Source organism: Sitophilus oryzae, unplaced genomic scaffold (genome assembly GCF_002938485.1).
Source record: "Sitophilus oryzae breed Bouriz unplaced genomic scaffold, Soryzae_2.0 scaffold_1373_pilon_pilon, whole genome shotgun sequence".
In the NCBI taxonomy this organism is placed as follows: domain Eukaryota; kingdom Metazoa; phylum Arthropoda; class Insecta; order Coleoptera; family Curculionidae; genus Sitophilus; species Sitophilus oryzae.
In genome coordinates this window covers 818,514-835,771 of record NW_022146030.1, presented here as the reverse complement: position 1 = coordinate 835,771, position 17,258 = coordinate 818,514, and the positions used below count along the sequence as shown (strand labels likewise).

At 32.3% G+C, this 17,258-nt stretch overlaps 1 protein-coding gene across 1 annotated transcript; it reads right to left on the bottom strand.

The window, feature by feature from the left end:
- Positions 1-832: 832 nt before the first annotated feature.
- On the bottom strand, positions 833-16,452 carry LOC115875337. The gene is made up of 5 exons (XM_030890761.1): positions 16,305-16,452; positions 11,910-12,076; positions 7,712-7,960; positions 4,954-5,109; positions 833-1,104 (listed from the first exon to the last, which is right to left on the bottom strand). The coding sequence occupies exons 1-5, from the start codon at positions 16,386-16,388 to the stop codon at positions 879-881; spliced, it is 882 nt and encodes a 293-aa protein (XP_030746621.1). The 5' UTR covers positions 16,389-16,452; the 3' UTR covers positions 833-878.
- Between the last annotated feature and the right edge of the window lie 806 nt (positions 16,453-17,258).

Here is a 17,258-nt window from a genome sequence, read left to right as displayed (position 1 = left end):
CAATACATGTTCAAATTTTTTAAAAGATAATTTCGTCAGTCAGTCTAGTACCGTTCCCGCCAAATCTGTGGTCTGTGCAGTTAAAAATATTCAGCATATCGAAAAATCGCAGATCTCATATCTCGACACCTTTATCGAATCTAGCATTACAAGTTGAGATTTGGACTGAATCGAAGGACTGTGCAGTTTAAATATCTCAGATATCGTTGCATGTAGGACCCTTTTTAATATTTTTAACTGCACAGGCCACATATTTGGCGGCAGCTGTACTAAACTGTAAACTGACAAAATTATCCTTTATAAAATTTGAACGTATAATGTGAAAAGATCGCTATCGATTTGGTCTTAAGATCTGACCTGTGTGATTGGGCTATTGACTATGCAGATTAAATCGTTGCGTGTAGGGCCTCTTTAAGTGCTACATTATGTTGGTAGATATAACTCGTAGAATGGAAATGCTGATAATAAAAGCATCTAGGCTATTGTTGACATTGGGTAAGTGCTGTATTTACCGTCCGGAATCTCAGTAAGCTGATAGCGGTACTCTGCTTTTTGCCTTATGAGGAATATTTCACTTGCGTCTACGTCCCACTAGTCAACTACTCTGGCACCCGACAATGATGCCGTTTGTTGTCCCATAATTTCACGATTTTCAATTGTCAGCTAAACTAAAGACGTTTATTTTTCAGTGTCAGCAGTAGAGGGTCGGGTCTGTTGGCAATTTAAACCTAAAAGATTTCGCTCACTTTGCTAATGCGAGGCAAAATTATTTCAATTATTCCTAACCGGTTTTAAATTTTTCTATTAACTGCTTAAATACAATAAAACAAAGTTTGTACTTCTTTATATTTATTAACAAAGAATTTTCTTTTAAAATTTTACAACCTATAAGCATAAACCCTTCCACTTCGTGTTTTTCGGGTTATTTTTTGGATTTTTGTTAACCGACTGTTTTTCTCTGAATACTGTTTGGCAATCCTCGTGGTCATCTTGGACTGAGGGATCGTTGATTGTGTCACTTCCTCTTCTCTGTTTATTAAGGCCCTTCGACTTCTCTGTTTGTCATTGTCGTCATTATCTTTTTTACGTATTTTTGGAGACAGCCTATATAAAAGTTTATCGTGAATATTTTAAAACAGTTTTGTTTCAAATATAACCACTATAAAATTTAACATAAGATATTGCCGTATTAACAAAATTAGTACTGGATTAGAAGGCAAATTTTATCAAAGTATAGTTTTCCTAGGGTGCGAGTAAATAAAAATTATATTAAATACAATATGAAATAATTAGTCTTAGCATATTTATATATACATATATAACATTATTTTTTTTTAAATCTCAGAAATTTATTCAGTTTGGTGACGTGATTGACAATATAAAAGGGTATTTTTTGTTACTAAGCAAAATTAAACACAGTATTTTTACGCCTACGCATAAAAGTAGAGAGATATGTTATTTAAAAAGAAGGAAGATTAGTAGATATACAGGGTGTCTGTTAACTGGTAGTATAGTTCAATCCCAGAAACACGCTTATGAGGTCTTTTCCGCGAATTTTTTTTTTGAAAATTCGGAATTTTTGAAACTTTTTTTGGAAGAAAGACAATCCAGAAAAGATCCAGTGGTTCTCAAAATTTTAGCAAAAAATCCTTTTTTTTTGGAAATTCTCAAAGTAAAATGACACCGTTATTTTGTACATTTGAAAAACGATAAAGAGAAAGTATGTTTCTTTTATCGAGATCTACCACCCCTTAAAATACTTGCACTTATTTCTGGGACACCCTGTATTGTTTTATTAGAAGTAAAAATGATACTTTTTGTTTTTGTGGCGAGGCTGTACGTTGTTCGACTGAAATGTCTACTAGTTAACATTTTAATGCTTAAAGTATGATAACACTATTTATTTAAACCAAAAACTCGAATGTTCTAAAGGGGGATGTTTTGTGGTAATACAAAACTAAAGTGTCAAAATGAATGGCAATGTAAGGAAATAAATAAATAAATGTGGCAATTTGACATTTTTTACAGCAGAGCTACCACCTGAATACCCAGCGGGAAATTTAAAATTCCAGTTAGTCAGCCCGGCGTCGAATATGTCCAAGGTTGGCAACAATGAATTGATTATGTAACTAAAAGTTTAATTGATAATTGATATCAAATGTTTCTTTCACTTTTGGGACACGAATTTATCTGGTACCAGCAGTATATTCTTTTATATCTATATGGAATATTACGAGCCCTAACAACTATATGTTGGGACAAGGTCTTTTTTTGCAATAAAATAGTAATTTGTTAAAACGACTCAATTTATTTTGTTTATTATTTTAAATTCAAACATTACAATATGATCTAGACAATTTTACTATATTTTTATAACTTTGCACACAAATCACTTTTGATAATAGCTTATTTTGCTAAAATCAAGCCAAATTTGCTGACAACTATATATTGGGACAGCACAACAAGAAAATTGTTTAATACGGAGTTACATCATCTTTCGCCTTAACAACTGCCTGAGCCCTTAATGGCATTGTATTTACCAAAGATTGGCACATTTGAGGAGAAAAATTATCCCAAATTTCCTGCAGTTTGTTCCGCAAATCAAAAATTGTTCGTTGTGGGTGGTTTCTTAAATATTGCTTCATTTTATGGCCACACAGTTTCAATAACATTGAGGTCCGGACTATTTGCAGGATGGGATAGAACTTTTATATTATTATTACCGAACCAATTTTTAGTTGATTTTGCTGATTGGCACGATGCTCCATCTTGTTGGAAAATATAGTCTTCGTTTGGAAACAATTCTTGAGCACTACGCAAAAGTGAGGTCTCAAGTATATGTTGATATTTTTGGGCGTTAACAGTGCCATCTGTAAAATTTAATTTGCCCAAACCTCTTGCTGATATACAACCCCAAACCATAATCCCCTTAGGAAATTTAACAACTAGTGATGAGCCAAACCGTGATTTTCTGTTCACAGGCTTACCTGTGACAGCGACTTTGTATTATCTGTGACTCTTAACTGTGACTGCGACTTTATGATTATGAATCCGAAAGCACAATCACGGCTAAAATATAAGATACGATACGAATGATACGATTCTGTTGTTGTTGTTATACTAATTTTTATTTGTCCTTTATCCAAGGCCGCTGAAATAGAAAACACTAAACAGTGGGTAAAAGGTATATTAAAAATTAAAAATAAAACAATTTTTTTATTAAAAGAAACCAACGGGAAAAGAATAAAATATGCAATATGCTCATAACCATAACGAACGAAACTTAACAACACGAGATAAGTAATACATTAAACAACAAATATTTTCCTTTGTATTAAAATAAACGAAATACCTATGTAAAAAATGAAGTTTCTAAAAAAAATAAACAGTATAAAGGTAAAACTTTATGTTTGGCTTTAAAAAAACCTGCTAAACTAAAAAGGAACCAAACTGATTCCTAGTGATAAAAAATAGTAATAAAATATAAAATACATAAAAAATTAAATCACTTCTAACAGTCACTGTCTTTAGATCACTTTGTCAGATATCCATCCTATGAGACGTACGTCGTGACTCGTGACTGTGAACTGAGTCACGACCGGCGCCATCGGCAGCTGCGTTCGCGACACGCGACGTCCCGCTCTGTGAAGTATTTTCTCGTTGCCAGAGAAATCACAATTAACTGTAATCGTCACGCTTTAGCAAGTCACCGTTTATTTTCAAATCAGTCACAGGCCGTGACTGTGATTATAGAATATCAGTGACAAAGTCACAGTTACCGATATTTCACTCATCACTATTAACAACCCTCTTTAAGTAATCTTTATGAAAAGCTTCTGCTTTATTTCGTATTATTCGTTTTCGATGATCTTCAACGCAAACATCAAATTTAGACTCATCGCTAAATATGACCTTATTCCAATCATTTTGTGTCCACAATAATTTAGATTTTGCCCAATTGTAGCGATTTTTCTTTTGAATTTCTGTCAGTAGCGGTTTTTCTTTGGCCTAAATAAGAATTTGTATCAATAATTCATGTAACTGATTATCCACACAAAATAAAGTTTATCTTGTAAAACCCCAGACCGCATTTATGGATATATTTTCGGCAACATTCTGTAGATATATTTAAACCATTTACAGTATTCCATTTAACTGTTATTTCGCCAAGAGTACTTCTTCTCGCAGACTTCTCGCAAATTTTTACTAAAATTCGAGATACAACTTTTGGCCTTCCCGAACTTTTACCTCTAACGTCTACATTGGCAGATTCGCCGTATTTTTTTATTATATTAAAGACCGTGGTTTTTGGAATACTTAAATCATCAGAAATTTTTCGAATTGTTTTTCCCGTACTGTATTGACGAATGATAATTTCGCGTAGTTTTTGATTTGTAGCTTTTCCACGGACCATTACTTTGAATTAAATAATTAACAAAATTGAAAATTAAAAAAAAAAAAAAATAACAACAGTAAATCTCACTACTCAAAGTATCGAGTCACTTACAAGCTGTCAATGCTGAAGTAAACAGTTTGCGACATTTGTGACTTTTATAGCAAAGCCGCCTATGATGATATTAATTATTTAAAAATACTTGTCCCAACATTTAGTTGTCAGCAAATTTGTCCTTTTATGAACAAAATCTGCTACTGTAAATATGGATTGATTTACAAATTCATAAAAATATTGTCAAGTTGTTTATATTTAAAAAATGAAACATATATTTTTCAGTCATTTTAAAAAGCCAGGGCAATAATTCCAAAATATGACCTTGTCCCAACATATAGTTGTTAGGGCTCGTATTACAGAGTACGACTGCCATTTTTAACATCCGGATATTGTGAACTGGATTCATTTATATTGTTATAGTAATCAACATTGTTTCTTAACAAATTAGGTAACAAAACATTTTAACTCTTTTATCAAAGGAGGGCAATTTGAAAATTTCTTACCTTGTTGTGCAGTCTCCACTGTTGTCAGCGATATTACTTTTCACAAAATTTCTAGTGATCGGTCTGTTAAGCGCTTTCGCTGCTGGTTGTTGCTTTTTTGATTGCACATATTCATTATTGCGTGGACAAATTTTTCTATTATTAAATGACTGGTTTCTAAAAATATACATATTAGAGATTTTACGTGTTCTGAAAACATAAACTTTTGTAGAAAGGCGGTATGGTTTTAGGGGGGTTAGGTTAGGTTAGGGGGGTATTTCCCGCTGAAATTGTAATAAAATCGATTATTTTTTACTTATTTTTTATATATTTCATTTCGCATCTCTAGAAATAATTAATAAAGATGTAAGTGTATAGCAACATAATAATGCAACATGTTGCTATACGTAGACTAATATATAAAATCCTTCAGTGGCTGACATACTGATTAATCACGATCCTGCTCAAACCACTCAACGTAAGAAGCTCAATTTTGGCATACAGGTTGATTCTAGGGTGTAGAGGTTCGATAAGAAGGGATTTTTCGAAATTCCAGTTCCAAGAGGGTGAAACCACCCCTCAAATATTACAATAGTTTTTATTTAAAAAACGGTCAAGTTTCCGAAAAAACGTTTAAACACGTATATTTTATTTTGTTTTTTTACATATTTTAAGATTTTTTAAAAATGTATACGGGGTGTTTCGAAAAATCTGGTCATTGATTAATCACGATTCTGCTTAAAGCGCTTGACGTAAAAAGCTGATTTTTGGAAAACAGATTCACTTTAGGGTGTAGAGGTTCAACAAGAAGGGATTTTTCGAAACTCGAATTCTAAGGAGGTGAAACTATCCCTCAAATATTAAAATATTTTTTATTTAAAAACCGGTGAGTTTTTCGGATATTAAAATATGACCATTAAGTAATCACTCAATTATCATTCTGCTTAAACTGCTTGAGGTTTAAAGCTGATTTTTGGCAAATGGAATGACTGTGGGATGTAGAGGTTCCATAAGGGGAAGTTTCCCGAATCTCAAATTCCAAGAGGGTGAAAACGCCCCTGAAATATTACAATATTTGATATTTAAAAAACGGTTAGTCTTTCGGGAAAACGCTTGGACAAGCATAATTTATTTGTTTTTTTTACATATTTTGAAATTTTTTTAAAAATCATACAGGGTGTTCCAAAAAGATGGGTAATTTCTTAACCACGATTCTGCTTAAACTGCTTGACGTAAAAAGCTTATTTTTGGCAAACGGATTTTTCGAAAGTCAAATTCCAACGAGATGAAACAACCCCTCAAATATTACCAAGTTATATAATAATATCGCCATATTGTTTTTTCTCATGCTGACATAAATGTGAGAAAATTTTATCCAGTTTGTATGTTAATGGAAATTCTTGCTTTGCTTTATCATCACCATTACAAATGATTAATTCGACGCGAACGAAGTCGCTGGTACACGCTAGTAAGAGTATATAGAAACTATTGTAAAATTTCGGAGAATGTTTTCAGAAAACTCTCGCCCACGATCGGTTGGTCCCGACAGACAATATCTTATCGTCAGGTTAAAGCTAAAAAATTGCTTTATTAATAAACATTTTTCTTTGGTTATAAGCTTTAAGCATCATTCAGAACTTCACAATTAGTGGAATAAATTAGTGGTTTCAATTAGCGTACAAGTTTGTTCCTCTAATTTGAATGTAAGCATAAGCATTCAAAACGTTAAAATTAGTGGTAGGACTTTTCAATTAGTGGAAAAAGTTAACAAACTTTCAACTTTTCTACTAATTATGCTTCAAAATTTGCGAGGAATGTCATTTTGGCCTTTGATTATCACCTGTCAAAAGAAAAATGTGGTTAGCAATCAAAAGTTAATTGTTTTATCAGCTAAATATTAGGCTTTCTCTATGGATACAACTGACTACTGGAAGCTGTTGCTAGGGTATTCTATTAATTTTAATTGTGTTTTATTAGACATTGTGAATGATCGTAAACTAAAAAGTATAAAGTGTAATTGACACGATTAATTTATTTCACTAATTGCGAAGTTCTGAATGAAGCTTAATGATATTCGTCGCAAATTTTGAAGTATAACTAGTGGAAAAGATAAAGTTTGTTAACTTTTTCCATTAACTGAAAATTCCGACCACCAATTTTGACGTTCTGAATGCTTACATTCAAATTACAGGAACAAACTTCTACGCTAATTGAAACCACTAATTTATTGCACTAATTCGGACGTTCTGAATGAAGCTTAAAGCCTAAAATTCAAAATTTAAAGTTTGTGACACATCTAGAAGTATCTTAGAATTTTGATGATGTGTCAGGAAGTCAATGTCGAAATTAAAGAAATTTGACAAGCAATAATTTATATTGTATATATATTATAATTTATAAACTATAAGGTATAATTACTAGATATTTTGGTAATCTAGCCGGGTCTAGTATGTCCTCATGTTTAGTGAAAATTAATATTCTTGCTTTATCCACAAAGAAGTTATAGGGTGGGCAAAAGTGCCACTAATATCTTCGAGAAAAGGATGGTACGGTTGTGCTCGACTTGATGGGGGCACGGTAGATTCTTTTTGCCTCTTCAAATTAAATTCATTGTAATACAATTATTGTTATCGAAAATTGATAAAAAAGAGAGAGAGAGGATCTTCCGAAAATGTTGGGTGGTAGAAGGAAACGAGAGTTGTATCAAGTTTCAGGACGCCATTTTATATAAGAAACATCAGGAATGGTCCAAGGGATCGACACTTTTTTCGCATCTTACCTGTACAAATTTTCAATTGGATTATCTGGATGCTGATGTTTAGAAGAACCATGATAAGGACGGGATTGATTTATAATGTTATGTTTTAAAGTAGGTAAACTACTTGTATCTGTTAATACTCCTGTTTCATCAGGCATTTCTTCTATGGAATCTTTCGAATGGCATGCAATCTTGTGCATAGCTTCCGTGCATTTTCTACGACACGCATCTACGTTTCGTAAAAACCATGATTTATTTTTTATTCTACGTCTGAAAGAAAATGTTTTATTTTAATATTTATTGTAGAATCAGAGATCATAAAAAACTAATGGGGATATCCCTACGCTGACAACGGTAAAATAGTAGGATCTGAAGATGGTTTATAATCCCGAATGCTAAGCGTAAAATTTATGAAAATATTGATTTAAAATTGAGGAGAATATCTAGAAATTATTTAGTTTATTTATACAAAATAGTAAAGGAACCCAAGTTGTTAAATAGGGATTTACTCGAGCGTCGTGAGTAAGGTCCGACCGAAACTGGATATCTAGTCTCTAGGCCGAGGCCGAGACCGAGGTATATTATATAAAAGAAACAATGTAATAAAAGCGTTATTTTTATGCAAACCGGTTTTATTGGGATTTAACACTATAAAATTATAAATACCAATTAAATTATTATTTCTATCTATGTTAGGATAAAAAAACATTTTGCCTCCTTTCAAATTATGCAGTCTCTCCAAAAAAGTCCTCTGGGTATTTCGCTACTGCAAGAAAATCTAAAATAAAATAGTTATTTTCTGAAAACACTGCTGGGCGTTAATCCTAGGAGACTAATAACTGTCAGCAGTGGTTTACTGATAAACAAATTTGCCTAACGGACAAAAAAATTCTTAACGTTTCGGAAAGTATATCTCCTTCCGTGGTCGGAAGCAAAAAAATACAAAGAACAAAGAAATAAAATTAAAAACTATTTAAAATATCTAAATGCAACTATTCGAGAACACTTTAGTTTTTTTAAAACAGATACGTGTACAAAAACCGCTGACGTTCTGTAAAAATGACATTATATCAAATTAAACTTCAATATCAGTAATTACTACCTGATAACAATTACTTAATAAGGTAAAGCCAAAAAGCTTCAAACTTTCTCTACGATTAAAGCTTATTTTATTTTTCTTTTAGAGGCTAAGTCTTCTTTCATTATAATTTTTGCATTGTTAAAATCTATTCTGTGCCCTGTGCCCCATGAATGCTGACAAATCTTATGGTGCGTTTAGACTTGAGCACGCACGCACTGATCCTCCGCGAATGCTCAAGTGTAAACGGCTGTGCGCGCACGCTCACTCTGAAACTGTCTGTGCGCGAGCAGCCGCGAACGTGAGCCGTCTGGTGTCGGTTTTTGGTCCGTGCTCAATTTGGACCGGCAATTTGTTTTGTCTGCGTTCGTGCGTGCGTGTGTATTTTTTTTTCGTTTTCTTTATTAAAATTATGGAGTGGATCAATGAATCTTCGTTATTATTAAGGCTGTACTTAAACTGACGTTAAACGGTAGCTTACTAAAATGCCGTTAATAGGTATGACGTCGTTGATGTGACGCACTTGACGGCTTTATGAAATATAGAAATTTTATAAGGACTAACCAACGCTATCCACCCCACTAAATAACCAACTTAACCAACGCAACTAACCTCGACACTGATAAAAAATATAAAAAACAAATATAAATTAGTAAAAAACAACCAACCCCACCAAATAACCAATTAACCAATGAATTAACACCCTCCAAATAACCATGCTAACCAACCCGTCAAATAACTGAACCAATCCAACTAAAAAGAGTGAAACCAATGCAATAAGATCACGCTATAAGCAAAAAATATATAAAAAAGTCTTGGTCGGCGTGAGATTTGAACCACGGACTATTCGCTTACGAAGCGATAGTCTCAGCCACTGACCCACAGGTGCTCTTGCAGAATGCTTAAGGCTAGGCATTACTTTCCGCCGACATGAACGACGTCACAATATCTATTAACGGCATTTTAGTAGGCTACCGTTTAACGGCTGTTTAAGTACATTGTATTATTAATTGAAAAATATGAAAAGTTGCCTATATTATGGGATGTTAAACATTCTTTGTATAATTAAAAAATCAAAAAAATATAACGCATGGCCAAAGCATGGCAAAACCTTGTAAATAAAATAAATATTGAATATGTCGATATTAATGAAATTGCTATTCTAAAATTTGTATCTTTTGTTCGTAATTTTTGGTGTTATTAAATTTTGTAAATATTCAAAGTCAGGCTTGGTCATTCTTGTAAAGTTTTTGAACTGATCATAGCCCTCCTCAGACACTAATAAATTGTTGCAGTAAATTATATCGATTTCTAAAAATTTGGGTTTGCCACCAGCGACGATGTTTTCGAATTTTGTTCTTTTTAATAATTAAGCTGTGCATAACAATGACTGCAGCCTCGACTATTTCTTGGTCGTCCATTATTTTCGCCAACACAACTCTGCTGTACGCGCACAAATGGATCACTTCATTCATCGAAAAATAAGTTTTTAATTTGAACGGAGCCGAGAGCGCGAACAAATGCCGTGCGCGCACGCTCAGCTCGTGCGTGCTCAAGTCTAAACGCACCATTAGATTTGTGAATGTCGCCAAGCGATAGCCTCTAAAATAAAAATAAAAGAGGCTTTTTTAATAGTATATACCTTTGTTCTTTATATTTTTTTGCTTCTGACGCGACGACGGAAAGAAAACATTTTTTTGTCTGTTAGAAAAATTTCTTAATCGCCACTATAGTAAACGCCACGAATGTTTGGGAGTGATTCATCGCTTGATGAAGAATCGACACGCGCGCAATCATTTTTACATTAAAAACGTAAATTTTTACCGCAGACGTAGGTTTTTAAAGGCCCGGTCTAATCATCTGCCTGCGCTCCTCTTACTTATTCTAAAATGTTAGCGTAATTGACAAATACGATACTATATCGCGTTTCTTTGAATGATTCGTTTTTGTGCGTCAGTCCATTGGTGTGCTCGCAGTGCGACCAATGGGGCATTCCGTTTTATATTTATAACCAAATATATGTTTTGACAAGACTTTGACAGTTAAAACAACAAATTACAACAGATTATATATTGATTATTATATGACTTGAAACGGCGCGGCAGCGGAATTAAGTTTTATGTGACCTTGAACAGATTAGTTCACATGGTAGCGACCGATGAATCACTCCCAAACATTCATGGCGTTTACTATAACAATTAGTCTCCGTTGGGTTAACGCAGCAGTGTTTACAAAAAATAGTTATTTCATTTTGTAGATTTTCTTGCAGTAGCGAAATACCCATAGAACTTTATGGTAGCGACCGATGAATCACTCCCAAACATTCATGGCGTTTACTATAACAATTAGTCTCCGTTGGGTTAACGCAGCAGTGTTTACAAAAAATAGTTATTTCATTTTGTAGATTTTCTTGCAGTAGCGAAATACCCATAGAACTTTATTGGTGAGATGAAGAGACACACAGGAGGTGTAGACATTTTTTAAATTATGCAGTGTTTCATAATATCCTTTCTAAATAGTTGTTTTGCTAGAGACGCTTGTTGGTGGTGCAGATTAAAACTTTATAAGCTGACGGTTTCAAAACTCTGTATGCAATATAATTAATCACGACAATTTTTCTTATTAAGTAGTTATTAGTTATTACTAGTTATACGAGTTAATTCATATAAAAGTACATCTCATTATTTCCTCATTTGTGATTCGATCAGACATAAAAGATAAAATAAAGATATAAAAGATAAATTAGATATAAAAGCAGGACTTCATTCATCCAAGCGCCGATAAGTGGAGCGATAGGCTCAAAAATAAGCTAATAATGAAAGCAAAAAATACCGAGGGTGCCGTTTAAAAATCAAAAGTTGGAGTAATTTCCGGTAAAACAGGGAGTGACCCAAAACAATTGAATACGTTAATCAATCCTAATTTATGTCGTATATTAACTTACTAAATCTCGTTTTTTTATTTGAAAAAATAAAGTAGTTATAGGGGTGAGCCTAACTTTTGAGACGCATCTGGTATTGTGTTGATCTACAGAATTAGCATATTGAAATAAATGTTGGGCAACATTTTCTGCAAGATTGAAATTTAATATGACGCTCTAAAAGTTTCTCCTATAATATGATACAATAGTGAATTACTTACTGAATGGTGTGTCTTGAGTTCTTTATTAATGATGAAATTGTTTTTCCCACACCAATTTTCACCAAAGTACCTTTACGAAGCTGGTGGTATAGGCAAAACAAAGCTCCGGAGAACAGGGCAATTGTTGATGTCGAGGGCACAGTTTGGGCCGCTGCTATGGCCAAAGGCTGAAAGATATTAAATTTAGATTTGTTAACAATTATTGATCTTCTATTAAATAATAACATGACGATCCTTATAGCTTGAGTATTTAAATTTGTACCGCAAAGAATTAACAACCGAATGCTCGATATCATAAGCATGGTTTCGTATCTTGAAAGTTTTTTTCAAAAAACATGCCTCTTTCGTGATTCCAACACATAAAGATATAATGTATTTTTATATCAGTTCGATACTGCTTTGTCTCTACAGTAGCTGCAGGGGGGTTAAAGTTATCATTTTTCTTCGATTTATTTTATAATTTCCTCCCAATTTTGAGGCAGGTTATAATAAAAGTTGCTATACGTGCTACATATTTTAATACCAATAAGTGTCGATAGATTCACCAGCGATCTGTATATGGGTTATTACAGGAATATTTTTCTATAACTAATCTTCTCTAAACATTGTACCTCGAAATTTTTTTCTCTTTTTAGCAAAATTGTGTGTCGTTTAATGTTGTTTAAAAGTTGTAACTTGATATTTTGTCGATTTCGATCGAGAGATTTCACACGTTTTTTGAAACACCCTGTCTAACTTCCTTATAAATTAGAGAACTTATTCTTTTACCGCCGTAGGCTCATCACTTAGACCACCGTAGGCTCATGGCACTGTGTGGCAGATATTTTTAAGTGTACATATATTAAATACATATTTTATATACTTACAGCAGATATATAATACATCTGCTTAGAACAGGAATAAAAGAATAAGTTTTCTTTCAAAATTACAAAGTTACAAATTTTCTTTTAAAATAACTAAAATAATTTTGTGTCACGATATTAGTATATTTATAAATCTAATTTTTTCTTTGACCTTTTGTATATTTAGTTGGGATTTATTCTTGGTTTTAGATCAGCAATTTAAAACACAAAATTTAGTGAAGTACTACACATAACATATTAAATAATAACAAACAACCACATTACTAGTACATGTCAGACTCAAGAAAATAAAAAGACAATAATGACAATATTGACAATAATTATAATTTTCTATAGAAGAACTAAGAATGGTCGAAACGTACGTAAGAAATAAAAACAACTTTTAATTATTGTGTTTTAAATTGCTGGTCTAAAACCAAGGTATTAGTATATTATACAGGGTGGTCCGAATTGTATTTCGAAAACTTCGGCAGCATATGCTACAGATAAAAATATGTAAAAAAGGTCGTATAAATGTATGTCTTAAAATGCTTAGTTTCGGAGATACTAGAAGTTTCATTTTTATTTCAATTGTTATTCTACACTAAACACATAATTAAACTTAACAAATTAATCTAATTTCACACTACAACTACAAAGAAACATGATTTTTTTTTAAACTAGAAGGAACAGAACTTTGATACGTGCTACCAGTATAATAGATCAAGCGGACAAAGAATATAAAATACTTTAAAATGTGCATTCAGAAAGAAAAAAATATCTCAAAAATTTTCTAAGCAAACTTTTGCTCAAACTTTTGTTATCAGTTAAAATAATCGGCCTCGTCGGCCTTGCGGAATTTGTCGGGTATTTACAATGGTCGAATTGTATAATTACTAGCTTTTATAGCATATCGAATAGGTAAACAGTATCTTAGTAACCAATTCACACAGTCCGAAGATTATCGATTTTTATTTTCTCTGTTTTTATTGGTCGCTTCAAAATTCAGAGTAACAAAATATTTTTTCGAGTATTTTTCTGTAGTAAAATAAAAATAATACAGTCCTGCCATCTAGTAGTCTTAGTCCATAAACGTCTTAGATTGATCTATTTTAAAAATACATATATAAGGATAGTATGAAGATATGTATCTACATAATGATCTAAGTGACTGATAAAAAAAATCGAAAAAAAATTTAGAACTTGCATAATATATTTCCGTTTATGGTGGCCATGTTACAAATAGTACGAAGATATGTATTACAATGATTTAATAAAATACTGGGTAAATCAGCAGGAAAAACAGGTGAGCAATAAAAAAAATCGAAAGAAATTTAGAACCTGCATAATATTCCGAATATGTTAGCCATGTTATAAATATACGAAAATATGTATCTACAATGATCTAATAAAATATTGAGTAAAAATCTGCAGGAAAAACAGGTGAATAATAAAGAAAATAGAAAGAAATTTAGAATCTGCATAATATTTCCGTTTATGGTGGCTATGTTATAAATAGTACGGAGATGTGCATGTACAATGATCTAATAAAATATTTGGTAAATCAGCAGGAAAAACAGGCGACCAATAAAAAAAATTGAAAATTTAGAACTTGCATAATATTTCCGTTTTGGGTGGCCATATTATAAATAGTACGAAGATATGTATCTAAAATGATCTAATAAAATATTGAGTAAAAATCGGCACGAAAAACATGTGATTAATAAAGAAAATAGAAAGAAATTTAGAAGCTGCATAATATTTGCGTTTATGGTGGCTATGTTATAAATAGTACGGAGATGTGTATCTACAATGATCTAATAAAATATTGGGTAAATGAGCAGGAAAAAGAGGTCAAAGAAAATCGAAAGAAATTTAGAACTTGCATAATATTTCCGCGTATGGTGGACATATTATTAATAGTACGAAGATATGTATCTACAATGATCTAATAACATATTTGGTAAATCAGCAGGAAAAACAGGTGTCAACAACATTAATAAATTATTTATATATTAAGGAAACTTAACTCTTTACCGCTATTTGTAAATCTTGAAAGCTATCGTACCGGAGCTTTTAGATATTCCTTTAGCTAATTTACCTGAAGTATACTTTCAGCAAGATGGAGCTTACCCTAACAACTTTGAAAATATTAGAATTTTGTTAAATTATTATTTCTGAAATCAGTGAATTGAACCAATGGACCCATATGATGGCCTTCCTGATTCCCGGATTCGTCCGTTCTCGATTTTTGATTTTGGGGATTTTTTAAAATATGAAATATATCGTGGCAACTATAACAGTGTCGTACATCTGGAAAATGCTTTAACAATGCAAGCTTTTAGATATTTGCAAACCAATCCCGTTATAATAAAGTCCGTTATAAAAAAAATTATATTTAGGGATTCTGTGGTAACAGTTCAAAAGTAAATACAGGTACGGTCGAAAAGTTATTACTCTTCAAAACAGTTAAAACACATGTAGGTGGCGCCCCCTACAAATAGGGGTAATTTTGACATCAAAATCAAATTTCTCGTGTTACAAAACTCCCAGATACCAATTTTCATCCAAATAATGACGTTACTTCAGAAATTATTTGGAAAAAATCGAAATAAAAATGAAACTTCTACACCCTGTATCTCCGAAACTAAGCATTTTAGGACATACATTTACACTAACTTTTTTACTTATTTTGATCTGTAGAATATGCTGCCGAAATTTCTGGAATACAGTTCGGACCACCCTGTATAAAGTGGTAATGGTATCTATTCACTTGCTATTTGCAATGAATGTCTTTCTCCAGTATCTATTCGTATGGATAATTGTGAACCAATGTTTAGGTTCGTTTTCTAGTGTGGGTTTTGACAGCAGCAAATTTATTATCCTTCTTTCTTCCTTTAATCTAATAAAACCCTAAAGTCCAGATTATACTTACTTGAATCACAAGGAAAAAAGTCAAATTTGGCGATACCGTTTGACTTGCTAGGGCTTTCAGCATTGTTAGCGGATTTACTCTCCGACCGAAAGCAATAGATTCTATTTATATGTTATTTTCATTTGCATACTGTGGAATAACATAAATTTCTTTTGACATACGGAAGTATACCTTTGTACAAGTTGTTGTATCTGTTAGGCTGGCAGAATTTCGTTGGCCATCTGTACACCAGACTTAATACTGCCTCTAAATATCGGTGTTTATATTGTCCTAAACGAGTTTTTCTGGATTTATCACCTCTACAGTTCTACAGAACCGAATGCACAGGTTATTTCAGCACTTATGAAGAAGCGGAATTGTTGTAATGTCTATCAATTTTATAACATTTTTACTGCTTTGTTGTAATGCAATAACTAAATTAATTACAGTAATACTAATATTTCAGCTAAGATTCTTATAAACCATTGTTTTTTTGTTATCAGACTATGCCTAAGTGACAAATAATCAAAAGAAATTAAAAACCGCGTAATAATTAATTTAAATAAACTCCGGTATATTTATCTTTGCTATATTATTGCTATAGTTGCTAATAAAGTAATCAAGTAAAGGGGTACTAACCAGACGTCCTGTGTAGGAATCGATCAATCTTCTAACTATTACTGAGCCTAAAGCTAACGGGACATTGGCCGTTACCGGTAACATGCCGATAATTTTGATATACAACAAAAATCTTCTATCAAAAATTTTGACGTCTCCATCATTTCGACATTTATAACCCCACCTGTAAGAAATACCTGTGAATTGTTTGAATTTCAATAATGGATGTATTTAATATGATATAGCCTTTAAAATTAAAAATAAATATTATTGTATTTTGAACTCTAGCTACACGTTCCGTTAACCATTAACACCATTAAGGATTAACACTATTTTTTTTAAATGTTCGGTTTAGTTTGAGTGATTATATTTTTGGTATAGTTTGTTTAAGTGGCAGCTATTGTAGATTAAATACCATTATATTTTTTTGTAAAAAGTAATTTAAAAGTTGTAGTTGATGGTAGCATCGCACAATAAAAAATTGACAAATTTTGAAAAGTACATCCTGTTTTAGAAAAATTAAGCCCGGAATGTTTACAGCTACTAAAGGAAAATGTAATAGCCGTTGATAAACAGATGATCCCATTTACAAGAACTTGTCAAATAAAGCAGTTAGTTAGAGAAAAAAACAAATCCGGAGGGTTTAAAAAAATTTTGCTATTTACTCCTGATAGACTTGTAGTCGATTTTGCATCGATGTATGGCAAAAATACTTTTTCAGATGAAACCGCTAAAAGCCTTGCTGTCGTTAGGCGTACAAGAACACTATTTCCTGAAACACATAAGTACTGCTCTACAAATAATAAGACAGAATGGCAAAGTAGTGATGAGTGTAAACGGTATAATTGTAGCTTAGAACCAAAGAGGGCTATGAAAATTGTGTTTCCGGTATCTTCCGTTTGACAAAAAGTGGGACAGGTTTGTGCAAACCACACTCTTCTATCTTCAGTAATAAAGGATATACCGTATGATTTC

What these genes read in the sequence shown, in the direction of transcription:
- LOC115875337 (XM_030890761.1), bottom strand. Translation starts at nt 16,388, where the DNA reads ATGTTACCGGTAACGGCCAATGTCCCGTTAGCTTTAGGCTCAGTAATA. An exon ending in ATTCCTACACAGGACGTCTG is followed by an intron (nt 12,077 to 16,304) that starts GTTAGTACCCCT and finishes AATATCTTTCAG; the next exon opens with CCTTTGGCCATAGCAGCGGC. An exon ending in AGTGGAGACTGCACAACAAG is followed by an intron (nt 1,105 to 4,953) that starts GTAAGAAATTTT and finishes ACTTTTATATAG; the next exon opens with GCTGTCTCCAAAAATACGTA.